The sequence below is a fragment of the Ptychodera flava genome, unplaced genomic scaffold (assembly GCF_041260155.1).
Source record: "Ptychodera flava strain L36383 unplaced genomic scaffold, AS_Pfla_20210202 Scaffold_151__1_contigs__length_92590_pilon, whole genome shotgun sequence".
Taxonomy (NCBI): Eukaryota; Metazoa; Hemichordata; class Enteropneusta; family Ptychoderidae; genus Ptychodera; species Ptychodera flava.
The window spans coordinates 13,853-39,569 of record NW_027248333.1 but is presented as its reverse complement, the minus strand read 5'-3'; the positions used below and the strand labels follow the sequence as shown (position 1 = coordinate 39,569).

At 38.5% G+C, this 25,717-nt stretch overlaps 1 protein-coding gene across 2 annotated transcripts in view; it reads left to right on the top strand.

Annotated features, from left to right (window-relative positions):
- LOC139126890 (arylsulfatase B-like) overlaps nt 1–18,219 on the top strand; it is a 34,742-nt gene extending 16,523 nt beyond the window's left edge. For both annotated transcript variants that reach the window (XM_070692817.1, XM_070692816.1), the window contains exon 8: nt 18,143–18,219. In XM_070692817.1, the coding sequence (XP_070548918.1) occupies nt 18,143–18,204 (62 nt within the window). In that variant the 3' untranslated portion in view covers nt 18,205–18,219. The remainder of the gene's footprint in view (nt 1–18,142) is intronic.
- Nucleotides 18,220–25,717: the final 7,498 nt, after the last annotated feature.

Here is a 25,717-nt window from a genome sequence, read left to right as displayed (position 1 = left end):
AGCGCGAGTGTCGTTTTTTATGAAAGTGACCGGATACTGGTCTAGGGGGTGTAAACACTAGCCCTGCGTACGATGCTGTGTGTTCCGTTACAGCTAATAGCCCCGCTCACCACAGCGGGGCGATCAGCTGTAGCGGAACACACAGCATCGTACGCAGGGCTAGTATAAACACATGAATCACAGACTTGAACCAAGTCTAGTGTGGACGTGGAGCGAGAGTCTCCGACCCTCGAAACTTCTTGCTGCTAGAGCTTGACGCTTATGACAATAATTTATTTTGTGTTGAGGACGACGAAAACAATATACCTGCACCAAAAGATTGTGATTTACATGTGTTTTAAGGACGTGGGTCGAGGTAACATGCACCCATGGAGCGGTCAGTTTCTGTGCAGTGGACGGCTATACGTGCTTTCTCAGAGGTCCACAATACCGTGACCCCTGAACTTTAACAGCGACCTACTTATATTGACACCCAGTGCGGCCGACGCCGGCCGGCGGCATGGGTTGTTTCATCACCGTCCCTCCAGGGATTGTGTGGTTCATATATCAGCTTGTACATGGCTCATCAAAGAGATTACATAATATAACAAAACATAGGCCAATGTCCCTGAAGCTACTATAGACATGGAAACAAAAATTAAGTATTTCCTGACTGTATGAAATTATCTCACTTAGAGGTCATCCTAGGGACTTGTAAACCAATGTCTGACCAGCGGTTTTGAAAGAACAAGCAACTCAAGTTGACAGAGATCTGCTGTGTTATGTAGAGAATAACCTTTTGTGACACATGTATTGATGAAGAAGGTGGATATCTTTGATTAACATTGTAAGTGAGTTCTGTTGAATAAGTTGAGACTGTACATACTCAGAGAAAGCACACTGAAGATACAAATGTTTGAAACTTAAGAAGTTCAAGGTCATCAAAAGCATTATAAGGAATCTGTAACTTTCATTGCACTGTTTACACAGATTGCATAATTGCTATAAATAGCACATGAGGAATCTTACAGCCCAGCTTTACCATAAAACCCCTATCACTTTGACCACTCTTTTAATTGACCACTCTATTTTTTTCCTCAAAACGTAATTTTATTTATCCTTACCAAGTCAACCATAAATGGAAATTAGAACTTTCTCTATCTCTATTGACTATTTTGAGCAATTCTTTCAGATAACATACAGGGCACAATAAATGACGGTTCAGAATATGTCAAAGTTGGGATTCAGGAAAGTTGCCTTTACATGTTTTAATCCTCCAAGATGGTAAGCATTTCACTATGAACTGTCAGAAAAAGTTGACCTTTCTGATAATTCTACAATAAAATTATTTTTGGCTTTGATGATTTCCCAATTAATTCAATTATTTAAAATTCAATTATTTAAAATCATATTAATTATTTTTTTCTGGGTGAATTGATAGGGTTTATACAGTACAAGAATTACATACAATGTAAGTCAAATTTTGACCCAAAATGACAAAAAAATTCCTTAAAAATACACATTTGCATATTTCATCACAATTTGAACAAATCTAAGTTGGGTTACCCCTAGGGACCTGTATACCAAATTAACAAAGCTGTCGGACCAGCGGTTATGAAGAAGAAGATTTTTTACCAAAAACACCTTTTTCGGCATTAATTTGCCTATTTTCAACAATATCAAAAAATTAAAAAAATTAGTTTCTCAAAATCATATTTTTCATCTACACAACAAATATCAAATCAGTAACTACTGCGGTTCTCAAGATATTTGAGTGGACGGACGCCTCACAAACGGACATACATACATACATACATACATACATACATACATACATACATACATACATACATACATACATACAGACTGACGACGGACGCCGGACGGATACCCATCCCAATAGCTTCTATAGACTATAGTCTATAGTAGCTAAAAAACTTAAAAACTACTTTGAAAAGCTAAACAAATTTATTACAGATTGACAGATAAAAAAAGAAAAATTCAAAGAAATTTGCGATGACTTCTCTGACATCCATTTTGACACGATGTAGTTTGTGTTTGATTCAGTTTCTTTTCTCTTCAAGTGCGCATTTTAACCCTTGGAACTTCATGATCACAATCAAAGCAACGAATTGCCATAGTTATATCGAGGGCGAGTAATTTTCCCTGGGCATTTGAAATTGAAAAGTCACTCGACAAGTCCTTGAGTTTTAAAATATATTTTAACGAGCTTACTTGCCTAGTGACCGAAAAATATTCAAAGAGCACTAAGCCACTCACTGTTGCCGTCTGATTGTCTTTTGGTGAACTTTTCGATAACCTAACCTTTAATTTTTGAAGTGAAAAAGTCCTGACTTACACAGATCTTTTGAGTTTGTCAGTGTCTTGCTATTTTTTTTGCGATAGGAATAGTTTGTAAGATATGCTTGTCGATGGTTTTACTGGTAAGTACATGGTTTTTATTATTACTTTTCTATGTCGGGACACTGCCGTTATCATTTACGTATGTTTTGTTAGGAAATGATCTACTGAACGAATTTCTGTTTTTCAGACGGTAAATGTATGATGTCGATGAAGAGACATGGACTTTACGTCCCAGTGTTGATGTCGCCTTGTTCGCTATTAAAGTCACTTTCTTCTTTAAATGTTACATCGTCGTATCGTCTTTTTATCGGGCTAAAACTATTTTAGAGGTGAATGTACCGATACTTACACGGCGACTTTTCCCCGTTCTCAAAACAGTCGTATTATCCGACCATCGTTGGATAATAAATAATCGCAATCATACCAATCCATAATCCAATGACAGTAGGTCAGAATTCGTAAGACAATAGTTGTAAACATAAACACAAAATAGCACAGAACAGATGGTAAATAGACGGTACAAAAAATCTTCCAAAATTCACAACTAAACCGAAAAGAGTCATACTTGGTAAGATTACACCGTCCCTCTATACTGTGGATTATGCTGGACCACTGCCCTGTCCTCAGATAATGCGTAATTGCGTGAACATAACCCGCGATGGTGAAGTAATGTCTTTAAAATCTGCAAATGTAAGCTAATCTACTTTTCTTTTTACGTTACGCATTTGTTTCCATGATACTTTGTAATATTGAGACATTCAGCTATAGGGCACCTCAGATTGTTGAGAAATTTGAAAAATATGAAGATCCAATTATCCCAAAATAGTTCCAATCACTCATCATTGATAGAAAATGTACTGACATTGACCTTTGGAAATCGTAATCTCAAGTCTGATCTCTGTCCGAATGTACGGATTATGTAACCTGCGATTGACAAGACACGGAGTGTATGCAACTCGAGCATGCCCCGGGTGCCTATAAACTCCATCTCACAAACTCGATTCGTGGACGAACAGTTGAACGATGGACTGTATATAATAAAGTGTATCATCTTATATGTCAGTCCATGGAGGAGGTATAGACGGGTTTACCGCCATGGTCAGTCTTACTTGGTTTCTCTATTCGCCTTTCCTAAACGAATTTTTTAAAACCGCCCTTGAAAGATGCTGATATTTTAATAGAATGTTGTGGCAAGTTGGATGCAGGTAAACTTTTAATTTTGATATCGGTCAATTTTGATGTCGACTTCAAGTTGCTGCTCTGTGAGCGCCAGGGATAATACTTAGCTCTCGCGATATGAATTTAAGGGTCACGTCGCGGCAACGTAATACGGCCAAAGGAGGTGGAAAGAGAGCGTATCTTCTAAAGCCTTGTCCAAAGCTGGTCACAAGGGAAAATTGCAAAGACAACGTGACCATTGCAATAAATGCAGACGTACCGGTACTGTACCGATATAGATACCTAACAACATGCAGTTTCAACACTGACCTCACCGCCGTCGATATGCATTCTAGAGTCGAGAGAGGAATTTTTCATACATTAGAGCATGAACTAATTACGAGACAGACGACCACATTACGTACAAAAAGCATTCTGGAGTACGCAAGCGGCCAATTTGATTAAAATCAGATGTAGAGTACGGCGACCTCTTTACTTACGAGGTATTTTCTTGCTGTCGCCTCAGCAAGCGGCAAGGTTTATAAATGTACACACACGGCGCTATGCTGTCAAGCAAGATCCTTCTATGCAAATGTCAATAATGGGCCGATAAAATCAAAATGCAAGGTAAAAGTCAAATAACGTTGAAAATCTTGCAAGCCAAGAATAAATACTATCGGTTTAAAGTGCTCTATAATGTCGGTTACTTATTGCATTTTCATGACAGACCAAAAAAACTTGGCGATCTAATCACAATTTTGCAACCCGGCGTTTTCATGCTGCAGCATATGTAGGCGTATTTCAGGTTTATCTCATATCACGTGATCACCTGTGCAACTTAATATTGCAGCGGTTCCACGGCTAAAAAAGCTGGTTTACTTCCCCTCTCATAGAGAATTCTTTGTAGAATTTTGGCAAGTTGTACTTTGAAGCTCAACATGTTGTTAATTTCGAGTGTCTTTGCGTGAATACGTGTTTTGTAGTGGTCATACGTGACACGTGGAGGAAGTCTCCCACAGAGAAAACAACAGTCATGACCTTTATGGTCCAAAAGCGAAAATAACGTATTTCTTGTAATCAGTCAGTTTTTCATGCACTCTTACCACGTGATCTTTATTATTTCCATTAATTTAGTTTTATCGATACAAACTTAAAAAAACTATCATTATTTTATCAAACTTTAACTGGCGTTTTAGCCTCATATAAGCTGTTGACATTGTTTAATTCAAGTGTTAATTACAGGTGATAGTACAGATGTAGATTACATGTAAACATCTCAGTTGACAAAAGATTCCCTGCGCATTTGATTTGTTTGTTTCCTTGCAAGCACCTACAAAACACCGACCCTTGGCTTTGAAAAATCATGCATTCACGATGTTGGAGGGTCGCCATTTCATTGTCATGTTCGGAAGCGATGCAACAATTGGTAGATATTAGAGTTTTGAATACTTGTAAACAAAATCACGATGCCAAGTATACAAAATAGTGAATCAATGCAATGATAAGGTTGTTCTGCACAAGCGGAAATGTATATTTATCAAGTTCTCCCACATTATTGTTACGCGGCACAACATATTAACATCAACAACACTGAACAAATTCGTCGCCTAAAGATTTCACCAATTTGATGCAAGTACTGTGTGCCTCTGTCGAATCTCGTCACAAAGGCTACTTTACAAACAACCCCACAGACAACTAATTTTTCTCCTTATCTGTGGCAAATAGCGGTAAACGAGGCGCGACAATCGGCTTAACACCGATGGTCGATCGTCAACATCAACAAAAACAATTTTTCGTATGATACCAATTACCCATACATCTTCAGGCGCTTGCCAGACAAGGTCGTCACGCAGCATCAAACGCATCCCGATCGATCGCGCCATGCTTACATGAATCAGGAAAGTTGCCTTTACATGTTTTAATCTTCCAAGATGGTAAGCATTTCACTATGAACTGTCAGAAAAAGTTGACCTTTCTGATAATTCTACAATAAAATTATTTTGGCTTTGATGATTTCCCAATTAATTCAATTATTTAAAATCATATTAATTATTTTTTTCTGGGTGAATTGATAGGGTTTATACAGTACAAGAATTACATACAATGTAAGTCAAATTTTGACCAAAAATGACAAAAAAATTCCTTAAAAATACACATTTGCATATTTCATCACAATTTGAACAAATCTAAGTTGGGTTACCCCTAGGGACCTGTATACCAAATAACAAAGCTGTCTGACCAGCGGTTATGAAGAAGAAGATTTTTTACCAAAAACACCTTTTTCGGCATTAATTTGCCTATTTTCAACAATATCAAAAAATTAAAAAAATTAGTTTCTCAAAATCATATTTTTCATCTACACAACAAATATCAAATCAGTAACTACTGCGGTTCTCAAGATATTTGAGTGGACGGACGCCTCACAAACGGACATACATACATACATACATACATACATACATACATACATACATACATACATACATACATACATACATACATACAGACTGACGACGGACGCCGGACGGATACCCATCCCAATAGCTTCTATAGACTATAGTCTATAGTAGCTAAAAAACTTAAAAACTACTTTGAAAAGCTGAACAAATTTATTACAGATTGACAGATAAGAACAGAAAAATTCAAAGAAATTTGCGATGACTTCTCTGACATCCATTTTGACACGATGTAGTTTGTGTTTGATTCAGTTTCTTTTCTCTTCAAGTGCGCATTTTAACCCTTGGAACTTCATGATCACAATCAAAGCAACGAATTGCCATAGTTATATCGAGGGCGAGTAATTTTCCCTGGGCATTTGAAATTGAAAAGTCACTCGACAAGTCCTTGAGTTTTAAAATATATTTTAACAAGCTTACTTGCCTAGTGACCGAAAAATATTCAAAGAGCACTAAGCCACTCACTGTTGCCGTCTGATTGTCTTTTGGTGAACTTTTCGATAACCTAACCTTTAATTTTTGAAGTGAAAAAGTCCTGACTTACACAGATCTTTTGAGTTTGTCAGTGTCTTGCTATTTTTTTTGCGATAGGAATAGTTTGTAAGATATGCTTGTCGATGGTTTTACTGGTAAGTACATGGTTTTTATTATTACTTTTCTATGTCGGGACACTGCCGTTATCATTTACGTATGTTTTGTTAGGAAATGATCTACTGAACGAATTTCTGTTTTTCAGACGGTAAATGTATGATGTCGATGAAGAGACATGGACTTTACGTCCAAGTGTTGATGTCGCCTTGTTCGCTATTAAAGTCACTTTCTTCGTTAAATGTTACATCGTCGTATCGTCTTTTATCGGGCTAAAGCTATTTTAGAGGTGAATGTACCGATACTTACACGGCGACTTTTCCTCGTTCTCAAAACAGTCGTATTATCCGACCATCGTTGGATAATAAATAATCGCAATCATACCAATCCATAATCCAATGACAGTAGGTCAGAATTCGTAAGACAATAGTTGTAAACATAAACACAAATAGCACAGAACAGATGGTAAATAGACGGTACAAAAAATCTTCCAAAATTCACAACTAAACCGAAAAGAGTCATACTTGGTAAGATTACACCGTCCCTCTATACTGTGGATTATGCTGGACCACTGCCCTGTCCTCAGATAATGCGTAATTGCGTGAACATAACCCGCGATGGTGAAGTAATGTCTTTAAAATCTGCAAATGTAAGCTAATCTACTTTTCTTTTTACGTTACGCATTTGTTTCCATGATACTTTGTAATATTGAGACATTCAGCTATAGGGCACCTCAGATTGTTGAGAAATTTGAAAATATGAAGATCCAATTATCCCAAATAGTTCCAATCACTCATCATTGATAGAAAATGTACTGACATTGACCTTTGGAAATCGTAATCTCAAGTCTTGATCTCTGTCCGAATGTACGGATTATGTAACCTGCGATTGACAAGACACGGAGTGTATGCAACTCGAGCATGCCCCGGGTGCCTATAAACTCCATCTCACAAACTCGATTCGTGGACGAACAGTTGAACGATGGACTGTAATATAATAAAGTGTATCATCTTATATGTCAGTCCATGGAGGAGGTATAGACGGGTTTACCGCCATGGTCAGTCTTACTTGGTTTCTCTATTCGCCTTTCCTAAACGAATTTTTTAAAACCGCCCTTGAAAGATGCTGATATTTTAATAGAATGTTGTGGCAAGTTGGATGCAGGTAAACTTTTAATTTTGATATCGGTCAATTTTGATGTCGACTTCAAGTTGCTGCTCTGTGAGCGCCAGGGATAATACTTAGCTCTCGCGATATGAATTTAAGGGTCACGTCGCGGCAACGTAATACGGCCAAAGGAGGTGGAAAGAGAGCGTATCTTCTAAAGCCTTGTCCAAAGCTGGTCACAAGGGAAAATTGCAAAGACAACGTGACCATTGCAATAAATGCAGACGTACCGGTACGGTACCGATATAGATACCTAACAACATGCAGTTTCAACACTGACCTCACCGCCGTCGATATGCATTCCAGAGTCGAGAGAGGAATTTTTCATTCATTAGAGCATGAACTAATTACGAGACAGACGACCACATTACGTACAAAAAGCATTCTGGAGTACGCAAGCGACCAATTTGATTAAAATCAGATGTAGAGTACGGCGACCTCTTTACTTACGAGGTATTTTCTTGCTGTCGCCTCAGCAAGCGGCAAGGTTTATAAATGTACACACACGGCGCTATGCTGTCAAGCAAGATCCTTCTATGCAAATGTCAATAATGGGCCGATAAAATCAAAATGCAAGGTAAAAGTCAAATAACGTTGAAAATCTTGCAAGCCAAGAATAAATACTATCGGTTTAAAGTGCTCTATAATGTCGGTTACTTATTGCATTTTCATGACAGACCAAAAAACTTGGCGATCTAATCACAATTTTGCAACCCGGCGTTTTCATGCTGCAGCATATGTAGGCGTATTTCAGGTTTATCTCATATCACGTGATCACCTGTGCAACTTAATATTGCAGCGGTTCCACGGCTAAAAAAGCTGGTTTACTTCCCCTCTCATAGAGAATTCTTTGTAGAATTTTGGCAAGTTGTACTTTGAAGCTCAACATGTTGTTAATTTCGAGTGTCTTTGCGTGAATACGTGTTTTGTAGTGGTCATACGAGACACGTGGAGGAAGTCTCCCACAGATAAAACAAAGTCATGACCTTTGTGGTCCAAAAGCGAAAATAACGTATTTCTTGTAATCAGTCAGTTTTTCATGCACTCTTACCTCGTGATCTTTACTATTTCATGAATTTAGTTTTTATCGATACAAACTTCAAAAAACTATCATTATTTTCTCAATTTTAACTGGCGTTCTAGCCTCATATAAGCTGTTGACATTGTTTAATTCAAGTGTTAATTACAGGTGATAGTACAGATGTAGATTACATGTAAACATCTAAGTTGACAAAAGATTCCCTGCGCATTTGACTTGTTTCCTTGCAAGCACCTACAAAACACCGACCCTTGGCTTTGAAAAATCATGCATTCACGATGTTGGAGGGTCGCCATTTCATTGTCATGTTCGGAAGCGATGCAACAATTGGTAGATATTAGAGTTTTGAATACTTGTAAACAAAATCACGATGCCAAGTATACAAAATAGTGAATCAATGCAATGATAAGGTTGTTCTGCACAAGCGGAAATGTATATTTATCAAGTTCTCCCACATTATTGTTACGCGGCACAACATATTAACATCAACAACACTGAACAAATTCGTCGCCTAAAGATTTCACCAATTTGATGCAAGTACTGTGTGCCTCTGTCGAATCTCGTCACAAAGGGTACTTTACAAACAACCCCACAGACAACTAATTTTTCTCCTTATCTGTGGCAAATAGCGGTAAACGAGGCGCGACAATCGGCTTAACACCGATGGTCGATCGTCAACATCAACAAAAACAATTTTTTTCGTATGATACCAAATTACCCATACATCTTCAGGCGCTTGCCAGACAAGGTCGTCACGCAGCATCAAACGCATCCCGATCGATCGCGCCATGCTTACATGAATCGACGCAACTTGAAAACATGGGAACATGATGAAAAAATTTGACATGTAAAATTCGGAATAACTACAGAAAATCAATCATGTAATAAGATGGTTATCAGAAAGAGTAGGTTTCAACTGTTCTCTACAATTTGAAAACAATTGAAAAACCCCATCCCACCTTCGCCCCCCCCCCCCTCACTTTTCCGATTCGCATTTCAGACAAAAAGAAATTCCGTTGCATCAAGCGAGGAGGTAATGGGCTACAGGTAACATTACTTAAGCTCGTTTGATGTCATTTTTTTTTCCACGGCCCATATCCTTTGAGACGAGAAGCAAATCGAACAAAAATCCCCAGTAATACTGACTTTGCACAATTTTTTCAGGTAATAATTACCTAGTGTTCCCAAACATATATTGTGGCGTGATATCAGGCAAGAAATACGGTAAGCTAGATTTGTGCTGTTCTATCAACATACAGGCGCTAAATACTATCCGTTTTCATGAAATGCCCGGCGGGTTTATTGAAACTGGCATTACATCATCGACCTTGACCTCTCAAAGTGTCTTGGACGTAAGACGGTGGACGCAAAGACTGAACTATGCTTGGACCACGCCGCTGGTGCGATAGTCTTGCCCCAAGTCTGCGGCCTTATGAACATCGAAAGCGAGAAAATCGAAGGAATAAAGCAATAGACTATCTCTTTTGTGGTGATATTCGCAAAATTGAAGCGATGTAGTTTTGCCGACTGTAGCGTAGACCGTCGGGTAAAGGGTGCAAGATGCTCGCGATGGCTTGACCAGCCAGGAACTGTTGCGTGTACGCACAAGAATATAGACAAGTGACCGATACTACGATCGAAACTAAAGTGTTGCTACTACGCTGGCTGAATTGCCTTTGAATCTAGGAGGAAGACTTCTGAATACAAATAGAAGGTAACGATGGTTCGGGTTTGTCGGTAGCACAATTAAAGCTTGAAAACACGGCACGGCCGACATTTCGGCGAAAATTAAGTACAAATCTTGAGCTATCTACAAGACAATTACAGAGCCTCGTCCTTAAGGCATCAATCGTTCACATGTGATATCAAAGCATTTTCAATACAACTATACATTTTTTATCCCATTCCTGAATTGGGAGGCGGCGAACGCAGATCGTGCAATCCTCGCTGCAAACTTATTCACATTGGGATCTTCACTTATTACCTTATATATGATTTAGAAATGGTTATTTTTAGTTTTTCTATAGAATGATGAAGTAAGACTGTTGACAACACGTTGTATTTCTTTCTTTCTGTAAGTGTCCGACAAAAATAATGTTTCCGACAATTTGAACGATCGATAAGCAAAGTTTGTTCGGTGCGTACTGTACCTTTACAGCCTGACAAGAAAGGCTCTACAAGTATTATGTTACAGCACATTTTCACTGCACAAATACTGCACCATGGAATTAACTTGAAGAACAGTTCAAAGATTACGAAGGTTCAGAGATGGCGTTTTTGTCTCCATCTCGAGTCAAGTCATTGAGGGAACTTGAACTCTTTAAGGTCGGGGGCAAAAACAACACTGTGCAGTGAAATTTTACAGTCGCTAGAATGTCCATATTTCACCAGTTCTTTGCATGTACTGGTAGAGTGAGTGCCCATTCAGTCATCAAAGTGAATTTTTCACTTTTATATGAAAATGTACATTTGTAAGCATACAGAAATTTAAATACATCTTACGATATCTGTACGTACATGAAGTTTTGTAGAGATGCTAAGACCATAATACACGGGAAATACACAGCATTTTGTGATGAAAAGCTCCAAAAGAAGAAGATCGTGGGCCTAAATGTACTGGTACAACAAAACTGTCCCAGCCCATGCATGCAGTATGGCTGGCCCGCGAGTACACTTGCATTACGGGACTTTCCAACGGTAAACATACTCCGATATACCGTTACCAATAACGTAGCCAGCATACATACTTTTATGTCTTTGCTCAGTCCAAATGAGAGGTATTGGGCACGGAAGTTGATAGTTATTCCCCGTACAGTGATTTTACAGTGTACAGTATGGTATACCGTAGTTATCACGACGATAAGCTTAGTGTTCGCCACCAGCCAGTATAGACAGCGAAACACATGAGGTACGCCCGGAATTTACTTTTGTATGGTTGAAGGTAATACCTCAACTTCTTCAGGATTTGTTAAACTTTCATCTTTAATAGAGGGTCACATTTACCTGTACATGTGACCAGAGAAAACTACAGAATCCAAGTATTCAGACATTCACCGTACATTACACGGTAACTAACAAGGTCATTGTCCGATTCTATTTCCCGCGAGTAATACCCGAAGTACATACCGTAACGGTTGAATATCTACGAAGTTGAAATTATACGATATATTTGAGCCACGTCGTATTTTTAAAGTAACTCCCATATGGTACTAGTAATTTATTTGCAATGTACAGTAATGCATTCTCGCCACGATAAGGTTCGCCACTTTTCCTCCAAAAGGAAACTGAAAGAGCTCGGGGGAAATGCGCTGACAGATTACGTCACGGTCATAGCAGCAGCGTGTGCAATCACTTACAGAATGACAGCTCTTGAAACGTAAGCAGCTGCTACTAAATTTACGAAAGGGTAAAAACCTGCAGTACCCAATTGTTACATGCCCACCCTAACCTTTATGAAAAGTTAAAAAAAATGAAATTTGGCGAAATTCAATTCAACAAGAACTTCCGTGAGATACACCGGTATTCACCAAGCAAGCATACTTCAATACATTTTGGATCTCATTATGAGGCTTTGTAGAGGTATTTGAGACAACCGAAAAAAACTGAGTCTTTCCAAATGAAAACCCCAATAAACTTAAGCCTCGGCACGCAAGAACAAAAAATAATATTTTCGACCGAAAGTGAGTGTGGCTGCCCCATCCGAAACACACAACAGTAATGCTGGCCCCTGAGTATTACTCACAGTACGAACCTTACAACGATACACATACTCTGGTATACCGTTACCAATAATGTAACCAGTACCGTACTGGTTTGTCTTTGTTCAGTCCAAATGAGAGGTCAGTGTCGGGTACGGGAGTTTACAGTAATTCCGAGCACAGTGATGTTCACAGTGGACAGTTCGGTACTGTATAGTTATCGCTATGATGGTGTTAACGTTCGCCCCAGCCAGCATAGACAGCGAAACAGATGAGGTACGATATATAGGTCGGGGATTTGCTTTGTACGCTGTTAGGTGCAACCGCAAAGTCGTTAGGATTTTGCTCAACCATCTATACAAGGGGACCACAGAAGATTACACAGGAGCAACGTCTCTTTGGCCTTTAGACATTCACCGTATAATTCACGCGAAGTACCGCTACTCTAAAATGTTATTGTCCGGGTCCATTTCCGGCGAGTAATACGCGCGAGTTATATACATTTCAGGGTAATTCTCTTCATACCTAGAATAATATCTTTACACAGTCTAAACGAAATTGTTCCTCATGTTTTATTGGACTTTGCTGTATATCAAACCACAAGCCAGTGTTCCAAAGTTTGTTCTCAGTGCATGGAACTCTCACTTACCTGTTATGCACAGCAAAAGACTCGTGTTCACACTATATTAAACCCAACAACGTTATAACGTATTCGAACATGATAAAGAGAGTAAACTGTCCTTTACTAGTAATTCTACGGTCTGATTAATTCCAAGGTGGAGATGGGTGGGTCTTTTGCACTATTATGACAAATAGTAATATTGTCTTCATCTCGGTGGTAGTAAAGTGTAAAAGATAGATGTAATCATCAAATAATCAAACAAAGCAAAAAATGATAGCGATAACAATATTGTTGACGTAAAATGCAGTTCTTGTAATAATGCCCCTTCGGTATTCATTCAAATGTAAAATATAGGACACTGTATGAGTTCAAGGTCATTGCATTACGTACATTGGACAAAGCATTCCAGGGAAGGCATGGACGTCGAAAGATACATTATACATTTATCACAATTCACCATTCAAACCGACAAAATGAGGGATACTTTTATTTTCCAATATCGATGACCATAATAAAAAGAATAACGGGGATGCCAGATCCACATAAAAGTGCCAGCGGAGTTCGACATGAGTACCATTTAACCCACACAGAACCAACCATACTAACTCGCCCGATACCAACTCGCCCGATACTCTAACTCGCCCGACACCAATTTTCACGAGTTCCTGATCTCATTGACGCCAGGTACCGTCTGACTACAGTCACTCTGGTCTGCCAGACGCACACATACATCTGTCGATCTGTAAGGTGTATTAAACGATGTCACAGAAAGACACTTCGAAATTCACGGCCTACTGATAACAGTTGCGCCCACATTTATCTGATCAATGGATAAGCATGCCGTTGACTGCCAAAACAAAGAGAAAATCAGACACTTTACGAAATGTAGTCTGCAAACTTTCACACATTTTAAATGTTATGAAAAGACATATTTGGGTGACAATTTTGAGCAGATGAAGTTCTCAAATGTAAAGAATAAACGATCAATTCAGTGTTGGCAATTTTCAATAATATCAATACCATATACCAACCCTTCAACATATTTACATAAAAACATAATAATATATAAGCTTTTAACCCTTCCACTGGTTTAAAAGTCGTAAAAGTCAAAACCAGCCCGTAAAAGGTAGGAACCTCGTCTGAAAGCATCACAGCAAAATATTATGTGATAGAGGGACTGTGTGTGACACTACAAGTAAAATATTGATTAAACACAACAGAATATGAAGTAGCAACTACATTGTGTTACCGAGACAAGATCTTTTATTAATTTGTCTTTTTTTTTTGCTTTTGTATTCCTCTATGGCACTGAAAGGTGAAAACTCTGTAACGAGCAAAAAAAAGTGCTTTCGAAGTTTTGTTCTTTCATCAGATATGATTGTGTTGTTGTTTTGGAATGAAAGTTAAACTGCACAAACAACTAATTTGAATATACATCGGGCAACAAGCTTCCACCTTACGAGATATGACTTGCCAAATCGATCAGAGCGTGTATACAGCTCCGTCATTAGCGACCATCATGTGATCAGAACACATTTAAAAAAAAATTTAAAAAAAACACGCATTACCCTACCATTTAGGTAAAATAAACACGGTTTTCGAACTAAATAAAATTGTTTTGAGGTACAACAAGAATGACATCAAAAACTACATTGCTAACAACACAAGACATATAACATTGATGTCGCGTGACATTCAGAATTCGCATCTGAACGCATTCAGTAACCATATCAACCCGGTTTACTCACGACGTCCATTCAATGATGACAATCAACGTAAACACGTACAAAAAATTATGCAAATCAAATACGTCACAGCGTTCACGAACTCGACGGCGTCATCGCATAGAGCATTCCACGCTCAAAAAATCGATGATCGCGCGGAGTTTCACCCTTTTCGGGACAATGTTTTTATTCAGGCAACGTCTAATACGTCTAAATTGAACTTTCAACACCGTGGATCTTTGGATAACGAGTTTGATTTATGTTGAACGTACGGGAGTTGTACGTCAACCAAGTTTAGCCAAGCTGATGGGACTTCAAACAAATAAAGTTCACGTAATTTGCAGTGCTCGGGCTTACGTAAGTGCCATGGATGTAGGCCTACAAAAATAGCACCGCTAAACGGCTTTGCTTGACAAAACTTCGGCTGTTTTATGGCGATCAGCGCAAAAATTATCTGAGAATTTTACTGTACAGCTACAATAGTCCATATACACATTAATTCAAAATGCAGAATGATCAATTTTCCGTAGCGACACACCTCGTCGCGTCGCGTCGCGGCTATAGTTATCGATGCGTGCAGAGCTGTAAAATCCGTCGGTATGTCGGTCAATTTATAGTTTTCTTGATTATTTCATGGTGAATTCGCCAATTGGATTTGCAGTATCGCTATCACTCTGTAAAAAACTACATTGCTAACAACGCAAGACATAACTTGATGTCGTGTGATAAACGCATAAATATTTCTAGTTTATTCTGCGCTTGCACCACCTTTTTGATTGCTAAAAGTTCAATACCTACCATGTTCTGTAATCTTGAATGTAGAGCTACATGTAGCTTCGGACTTCAAACAATTATATCGGCAGAGTATTTTATTGAACGTAGCTTTGAAACATAATGCTTTCTTTATTGAACGTGCTCATGGAGTTTATTAACATAAATTTGTTATCGTAGACTTGCTTGAGGAAAGTGCCTCAATGCTTCAAGTCTGTAGGCGTATAATATTAATATCAAAACATAGCCCGGTTCGCATGTCGGGTTAGTGGTAAGCTGTTATCGCTGGGTGAACGATTTGCCTCACGTGCTGTTGACACAAATGGCTGGTAAAACGTCGTAACCCATCGAACATGAACATATCACAGTAAGACAGATTGTGTGTTGTATTTTTGAGCATGTATCTTGAAGAATGTTTGTACGTGACAAATAGGCCAAACCCGGAATTCGAATCAACCACGGTACAAATAAAGCCATGTGCGCAAACACGCATAGACGTACGTGTATTTCCATACGCGTTAGTACACATGTTGGTTTGTTTGTACCGGCATCACATGATTATTTGGGCGTACAGAGTCTGTAGAACGCATCGCGTCCTTTTTATTCCGGAGTAGAACCATTCCCGCCACGCTACAGCAACGACTATCCACACAGTAATTTCAACTTGATAATCAGCTCATACACAGAAACCATCAGAAACCCAAACTTTGTCTGTATTACTCGTAGTTCTCACAGAATTTCGCTACGACATGTCGCATAACAGAACCTCGAAGCCTGGAACTTTTACAAGCAGTAACTTTTTAGAAACTACATTGGTGCACGGCCGATAAAATACGGGTTATTTACACAATTGCCCATTCTTACTGTCACTCTAAGAATACGCATCTACTTTAAAGCGGTCGGCAAACCGATCTACTTTAAAGCGGTCGGCAAATCGGTTTGTTCGAAACGAAATTATAAATTTAGAGACTTTGAATTTCAGCATACAAATACATTGGCATATTATCGGTTGTGATTATTCACCGGTCCCGAGTAAATCGCTCGCTTGGAGAGTTTAAACGATGGCGGCGCTGCACTGAATGATAGAGAAGACGGCCCTGCTTGCCCCGTAATGCATGGTGAGCCTCGCCTGCTAGAAAGACCGTTGAGGGCGCATCACCACATGGTTGATGATATAGCTCAGTAGCGGACGAGGGGCCGTGAGATCTAAGCGGATGTTTAGAATATGAATAAGAGAACGACAAAACTTGTTGACTTGAGAATCCTGCGAGTTTCTTGGAGTGCAAAAATGATCTACATCATAGTCAACAGGAATAAACAAATTTAATACTTTCTCTATCTTCAACGTTAAAAATCTTCCAATGCGCCTATTCTGGCGTTAAGATCACCCATAAGAATTAAATTAAAATCCATGTTTGACGAGGATAAAATAACAAGATAATTTTCCAACACTTCTATTCCATTCATTTAGTCGATGTTATAACTCTTGTGGCAAATTAACGCAGCAAACTAATATATCTTTGGTAAAAATTGAAAGCTTCCTTGCTTATAAGCAAGAAAATCTTCTTAAATGGTAGGAATAAACGTTTAACAAATTTGCTCCATTCTTGAGTCACAAATACCAAAATACCACCAGGAAAACGGTCAATTTTACTGGCTCGTTTATTGAAAATCCAATAGCGTCTAAAGTTACCCACGCCCTCTTTCGGGAAAAGGGTCAGGGAGCCAGACTATGAAAAAGAAACCCTGTCAAATCATGTTGAGGGCGTACTATCGAATCCAAGGCGGCACCCGACTCCCAGTTCCCGGCTTGAACTGACCATCACTTAATGCGTATAAACGTCTTTATTTTTTTACAATTTATGCATGATCGGAGTTTGTGTCCCAATATTCAACAACCAAACAATGCCAATACAATTTGCGAAAAACAGTTCTGTTTGCCAGAGACTGAAGATAATTAAATATACAGGAACGGAAAATCTGTGACCTTCTTGTGTCATTTCTCCAGCTGCCAGCTTCTAATGAAAAGCATGAATGTGGTATATTTAACTGTCAAAATGGTCGTTGAACTGAGGTAAATGAAAACATGTTTCTGTGTTAATAAAGGGCAACAGTTCAGTTTTGTCCTAGATTCTGTGAACATTTTGAGAAATTGATGTGCGCTACGGTGCAGTGTAGTGCAATCCGATAGGTATTTTAAATTTGTCTTTTACCAGTAACACTGTTAGAAGACCCAAGGGGGGAGAGCACCAGAGGGGGTGCCCCCCCCTCTCGCATTGAAAATTTTGAGAAATGGATTTGTGCAATGGTGCAATCTGAGATGTGTTTCAATTTATTTCGCCAAAAAAAATTGAGTAACCCCGTCCCCCTTCTTCCTCTCCACATTTTGAGTAACGCCCCCCTGAAGTTTTCAATTTTTGTAGTGACCCTGTATTTCATTACATTTGTTGTTCCTCAATTTTTCATTGTCAACTTGTACATCTTCCTAATATATTTATATTGAGAGAATAATGTATTTATTTTAACACTAGTTTATTGACTCCTGTCTTGTGTTTTAAAATTTTCACAATTTACAGAAGTCAACAAGTCCCCTTCAGATAGCGCCTATGCCATTGAGATATTGCAACAGAAATCCTGAAATATGATTTCTTGGGTCAGGAAAGGGAAGGAAAACATTGAGTGCACTGAGGTGTAAGTAGACCTATGTAGTGCATGCATAACTAGAGTAAACTCGTGAAAAAAAACCCACTCAATCTAATAACTTGAAATAAGTCAATAAATCGGTTTGACGTTTTTATGAACTTGACTGGTTAAAACGTGTAGCGTGGTTCATGTTTTTGCGAACACAACAAACTAAAATTACGAAAAGTACGCAGATAGTCCCGTAGATTAGCAATTAGAAACACTATGTTCGGTTATGATTTTCTCTTTCAGCCATGCAACATCTCGAAGATCCTGTCTAACGACAGGTTTGCGAAGGCAATGGTTGGACGCTGGGGAGACACAGATGCAAACTCGTGGAATACGGCTTCTCTATACTGACGAGCGTAGTACTGTGCCATCTTGGGTGCCATAATGGGACTTCCTATGGCAATTTGAGTGGCCACACTTTCCTGTAACTTCGCTTTTTGGTAATCAGTTATCACCACATAAACGACACTCTGAAAGGCTTTCAACGAATCTTCGAATTTTGCAACCGTTTCGGCAACTTGATGTTTATATTCACAATCTGCCTAGCTCCTCAATTTCTGTACTGCCAACCAACTCATCGCCAACTATGGCACCAGGAACATACTGTACGCTTTTTGAAGGGGATGAGGGGAAATGTGTAAGTATTCATTTATCTGTAACATTAGCTTCAGTGAATAATTTGTGAGCAAAATTTTGCTTGCCTGAGTGTGCACATCATACGTGTACACGGGACCCTACGTCAGTTGTGTGCGAACGTGAGTCACACAACACGTCATTCGCTTCCCCAAACACCGGCTTTGTTGTTTCCAGTCTTCATCATCGAATCTACGAGTCCGAGATAACTCAGAGAAGTTCATTGATGGACTGAAAACACTTCATCGAACGGTTAAATTTTAAAGTTCATTTTAATTTGTAACTCATTTGTGTTCTAAGCTCGACAGTAGGAATGCCCAGCCAACTACAGGGCCTGTGCTGTGGGATGAGGGGCGTCTCGACCGCACAGTACTGTATCAGTGCATGCAGTGTAACCACGGCCATGGTGGCTGAAAGACCGTGATTGAAATTACTGTTGTTCTCGAAAGACTTTACAGCCCCATCAATTTGATACTGATAATCACCATACCGGTATAAAATTCGTAGAGAAGACCGTGACTCTGGAGTAAGGGGCGGAGCCTAAACTTTTAGAAGCCCACAATAGCTTGTTGTAGCCTCCCAATCTCGATTTTGGGCAGAAATGGTGAATTTCCACAAGCTGAATGCCATGATGCCATGCTGACACCATATAAGGTCATTGACTTCATTGATTCCACAGTAAACCAGTCACAATTTGTTATCTTCAGAAATTTATTATAAATATGTATCTGTACTTTATTGATATTCATTACACTCAAATTATTATCATAGAACAAATTAATTTCAAAACCAATCACTGAATGTTTACATGTGTCACCATGAGATAACAGTCAGTTCTTCCTTATTAATGTGAATTTACCATTCCTGCCACCAAATCTTCAATTGAATTTCTCATTTATCATTTGTAGGATGCTGTTATTATTGTGAAAAGAGTAACTGCTTCATTGTCATTGATCGGTTGGTAAGTGCTATTTTTTATGTGACAATTCTTACAAGACTTGAGCTAATGAAAATAAAAAAAGGTGATGAAAGATGATCCTTGTCATTCCCATTTACTTGAATGCTTAGTTTGTAACAAAATCTAAAAAAGATACCCTTGATCAGGGGGACCGAATGTCCTTGTTTTCCACCGTCTACAACAAACAAAAAAGTCTAAACAAACACCTTTAATGTTGTTTTGTTTGTACTGCTAAAATTGACAGCATTTTGAATTCAGTGTTCACCTTGTTCAACTCAACTCCCTGTAAAAAGGTTCACAATCGCCAGTGTAAAGAATTGGTTAAGTCAAAATCATGGTGGTCAAAGGGTTGAGGTCACCAAAAGCGAGACCTTGACCATACACTGACATTGCTTTTACACCAAACACAAGCCATTTTCAATTTTGTCACAAAACAAACCAAGAGTGTGTGCAATTCATTCCAATGATACTCATGATGACAAATACTAAACTGAGCTGACTTATTAATTCCAACTCAGGAAGTTCCCAGTATCTCAGCAGTTTCACGCATGAGGTGACCCCTTTCAGCTCCAGTTATTAAGTGAATGCTGGTGCCACAACTTTCCTTCTGTGCCTGTGCTGTCCCTGTAAACTTTTTGTAAGGGGAGAGTGGTAAACAAATACTGATCCCTACAAGAAATGACCAGTGCAAATATCCATAGTATATTTCCGACATTCACAGTGTTTTTCTTCCAGAAGTGAGGCACATGTAATTTACATAATAATACTTGATGTGCATATTCTGTATTGTGAAAACATTCTTTTATATAGTATTTAATATATGAAAAGATTGCTTTAAAGAAAACAGGGTGGCTCCCATACTACCCCTGAAAATCCCTTTGAGGAGAATCCAAATCATTATGGTAAATGTTTACCTGTTTATTTGATACAACTCAAAATACATCACACAAATGTATTTGTTGTATAACAAAACTGAACATAATCTCTGATGGAGAGTGAGGAAATCTGTGGTCCAGAACGCAGACTGAGAGTAAGATGTAGCTGATTATCATGCATTTTCAGAAAAAAATCTGTATTACAAATATGCGAGGAGGTGGTTGTGAGGAGGGATTTGTAGTACTCCTGTGTGATTAATGATATTTACATTTAAAAATGGGTCACCAAAACAAAAAAGTACACTTTGCTCCTTTCAATCAATGATATTGAAGAGATGTCAGATATCATCTGATGAAATCTGGTTTAAATTTAAGCTTTGAATGCTTTATGTGTGCATCTGTGTACAATTGTCAAAGAAGGAACATTTCCAGAGTGTTTCCAATTAATGGAACATTTTCCAGGATTTTTATCTGTTCTGATGTTGTGGATTGCTGCAGAGAATGCCGGCATTTTCTCACGGATGATTAGAGTGGTAAAAGCAAAGATATCAAGGGTTTGAGATAACGCGACAACCCTGAAAATCCAGGTACCATTTTACCAAATCCTCCTCCAAGACATTATTTATTTCTTGGCTAATGGTATTGTGTTTTTGCCTCTTCAGAGAGCCTTATATTACCAGATAAGCTAGGCAAATTTATAATTTAAAATGGCAAAAGAGTCTTTCTGTTGCCCATATCTGAAGGCATACGTGAGTGTCAGTTTGAAATGCAAGAATTACTGAAAAAGAAACTTGATTTGTTTAATGGAATAAGTTCCTTGGAACAGTCACTAGATTCATTACTTTGCGGCTTATTGTGAAAGTAATATCCTGAGTAGATGTCACCAGTTTGCAAAAATGTACTGATAAATCGTAAATGAGTCTACGAAGAAACTGCCACTGTTGTGTTTATCAAGTTGAATGTCTGCATTGCATGAACACGATGTTATGATTGTTGAATTCCATTCATCCAAATTATCCAGCCTTTTCAAATTAAAATACTTGTCTGAACAATGTCATAAGTTGGATGTGGGATTAATCTTGTTGTTGCAAATGGCAACTTTATAATTATTCCCCAAACCAACATGCAGTGTAATGCAAGAAAAAACTTGTTTACCAGGAAATTTTCAAAATCTTGAGATGTTGTGGTAAACAACAGCAATAATTGTTATAATAACAACAACAATAAATATAAGAAGAAAATAACCAAGCATCATTTCCTCAAAGGAAATAATCAAGAGCTGAATTTTTCTGCTGAATAAATACAATGAATTAAATGAATAATAAATTTGATGCATGTGAAATATGCATGCAGAATATAACTGTTACAAAATTTAAGGAAAATTTCAAGAACGCTCTTCGATATTAGATGTAAGTATCGAAATATGCCATTGCATTCATATTGCTTTAATTAATTAATGAGGCAAAATTTTGTACCAAACTCATTATTCAAATTGTTGAAATTTTCATTGTTGATTGCTGATAGTACACAATATCCCTTTTTTCTGGAGTATTCATGTTGTGGGCAATTCATTAAAACATTAAATTGAGAAATTCCGAGTGTTAACTTATTAATCATAAATTTAGCCTATTCTATGTGGGAAATTATTCCCTTTTAATGATATCTTGAAATCTCATTTCCTTGTTTTGAACGGTAATACCTTTCAGTTGTTCAACTTATGGTCTTTCATGAAGTGTTGATTTTAAGGACGTCTTTCAGTCAGAGTGTGGAACAGTCATAAAAACCATTGGAAGTTCTACTTCTCTCTTTTTTGTTTCAGCGTCAAAACACCATCCTGTGGTCAGTTACGTCTGGTTTGAAAGAAAATTATATATCTATCGTACTTTGATTCAGCATACATACTGGTATCTTTTATTGATACCTGGGCACCCTGGAATTGTGTGTCGAATCTACTGTCATCTTTGCACAGCGCACATGCTACTGTAGGCTGTTCGATTTCAAAAACATATACATTTAAATGTATTGGGATGTTGCTTTGTCGTTCATACTACCGGTAGATGTGACATCATTCAACTACAATCATTATTTAAGATGCGGAGCATGTGTGAGAAGAGAAGCTGTGGTTCTAATTGACAGAAATGGAGCCCCATAAATGAAAACATTACTTTCCGAAATATCTGTGGCTACTTTAACGGTATAACTATTTCAAAAACATTCCTTGGTAACGTAAATTACACGTTAAATTTGCATACTTATAATTAAATAGCACGAAAAATGAACACTTAGTTGATTTATGTGTTGAAAATTTGCACATTAGTGCAAAGTCATGTCCCCAATAGTCAGGATATAAAACTATACTGATTAGCCGACATGAAATACAAAACCATTCCTCCACTTTGTCCACTTTAACTGAGAATCAGTATATAGACCTACATAAATCATAATGACCTTTGATCTACGGAAAATATTTCAATTTACATCATGAGGGGGGCGAGGGAAATCAGTCATCCAAATTATTATTTCTTCTTTGATTATATTACGTGTTGTTAGTATATACAAGAAAACAAATTGTAGTTTCAAATATTTTGTTTTTATTCATTATCACAATATCAGTACAATACTGCCCCCGTCTCGTGTGTGTGATAGTGTAGTGAAGACAAATCACACGGTAATTTTATATCTTGTTTGTATAGGTTGGCCCATGGGTATCTCAGCATTTCTGTCTGCTTCCCAATCCCCAGTTGACATATTAAAATGTAGCCCTGCATACTTAGGTTCGTAATGAATACACTCAGGTGGTGTCCAGTGGAAACAATAGTGCACGAGTTTAAAAAGCCTTTTTGCACACCCGAGGATACAATGGATGACGTCGTGACTTGGTGTTAAGCCTGACACTTTCAGTGTTTTATCAATAGCTGATAAATCGTATATGGTCCCTAACACTCTCACAAATTCCTTGGGCCATATTGGTAGCTTAGATAGCTTAAAGTTGTTGGATTTGATTACCAATTGTAGTGACCCACTAACGACCGAGATCGCCTGAAGCGGACTCAAGTCTGTATAAGTAGGTTTATGCGGTGTTTTAACAGACGCCGTCTGGGTTAGTGTTGTGAGCAGGGGCGTAGTTGGCGTCACCTGTGACACACATTCGCCTCTTACAAGACCAAAAGTTTGAATATGATGTGGATTGCATATTAATTGATTGTTTGAACAATCGCAATAGCATTTTGTTGCGTTGCATTCATATAACCTATCTTGCCAGAACGTAAAACAATTTTGGAAATGCACGCATTCATCTCGCTTTTCATGGGTTGATGCGCAGGTACAATATGGGTGTACATTTTGACAGTATGGTGTGTTTCTCATGTGTCTGTCTTGCCAGATTATGCAATGCCGTGACGGAAGTTCTTGTGTAATGCTACAGTGACCCTCTTCTACGTTGTACACCAGGCACTCTGATGATGATGATGCAGGTATGCTGCAATTCATTGACATCGTATCTGTCTCCAAGTCTTTACAAATCATTGTAGGACCAACCCCGTCTCCTTCTGTGCAGTTGCATTGGCAAAGATAAGAATTACAAGAGATGAACCCATCATCATTCGATCGATTACAATTTATTCGCAATAAGCATTGTTGGCTAGTTCCACATGGACATACTTCATCGTTAGAACAAAGTGGATATTGTTCATGTACACGTGAGTGTGTCCAGTCTTGACAAATTGGTGATGGCACGCTGATGTTGCAATGGTCTCCTAACAAGCGAGAATCATCGCATAGACAGCCGTAGAACAGGTTTTGCTGGCCGATTGGAATCATTACTTTTCTCCCATTTCCTCGCCATGGACGGGATGGGTCAGTCCGCTTGCACGTAACATTTGGAAGGTGAAATTGAAACCAATCTGTGGGCAGAGTTCTATCTGTATCTGGGTGACATAAGCGAACTTGTTTTGTCTTTCTGAAGCACAACAACTCATGGGTGACGCAATCACATTCGCATGCAGTCAAGTTACAATATCTGTTTCCGTCCTTGTCTTGTAATTGTTTGCAACTGAGTGTTTTGTGACAATTCTCTATTGCCATACCATTTGTATGCACACAATCACATGTGTTTGTATCATCCACATGACATCTAAAATCATTTTGCTTATTGCGGTCTATACAGGTATATTTGCATTTCGCGCCCTTTCTAGCCCAGTCACTGAGATCGCACGCTGGTTCAGTGTTGACTCGGCAACTGTCTTGAACAATTCCTCGTGTGTATATTTGATTGTAATTTCTGCATCGATTTGTATGACAGTTACAATCACATGTATTCATGTTACAACTGGCGACTCTGCCTTGCCAGTGTAATGTACACCCTTGCAGCTGTTTGCACCTTTGAGTAGGCTTTACTCGTTTCTTGCATTCGCAAGGTGAATTGTGGTCGGGACATGTTGATGAAACTGGTAGGGGACGGGTTAAAAAAAGTCTATCTGTTTCACATTCTGTCAATTTAGTGTCACAGTTACAAGAACAAGAGTAAACTTGGCATGTTACACGCCCCGTATAGATCGACGATAAACATGTGTTTTCATCGACCTGGTTACATAGTATCTGCTGTCGTGAATCATATGTACTGCATGTACAATGGCCGTCGTCTGAATAACACAACGAACTCTGCACTTCTGGATTATCCCAGTGCATACATCTTGGCATGGAAAGCGTAACCACATCCTCAGTTTGATCACATGCGTTACGGTCAACATCGTATAATGCACAATCTGTCGATGGGGATGAACATGATGTTGTCATTACATCAGCATGTAATTTTTCGCAGTAAAGCATTGGGTATCCAATTAAATGCGGACGTTCACATCGACATGAGAATATATCACATTCGACCATCCATGATGACCCCTCACCTACATACTTGCAGTTCATTCGGAGTGAACAGTGACTGCCCATACCACACGGACTGTCTCTATATCTGCTGTTGCAAAGTGGGTAGGCGT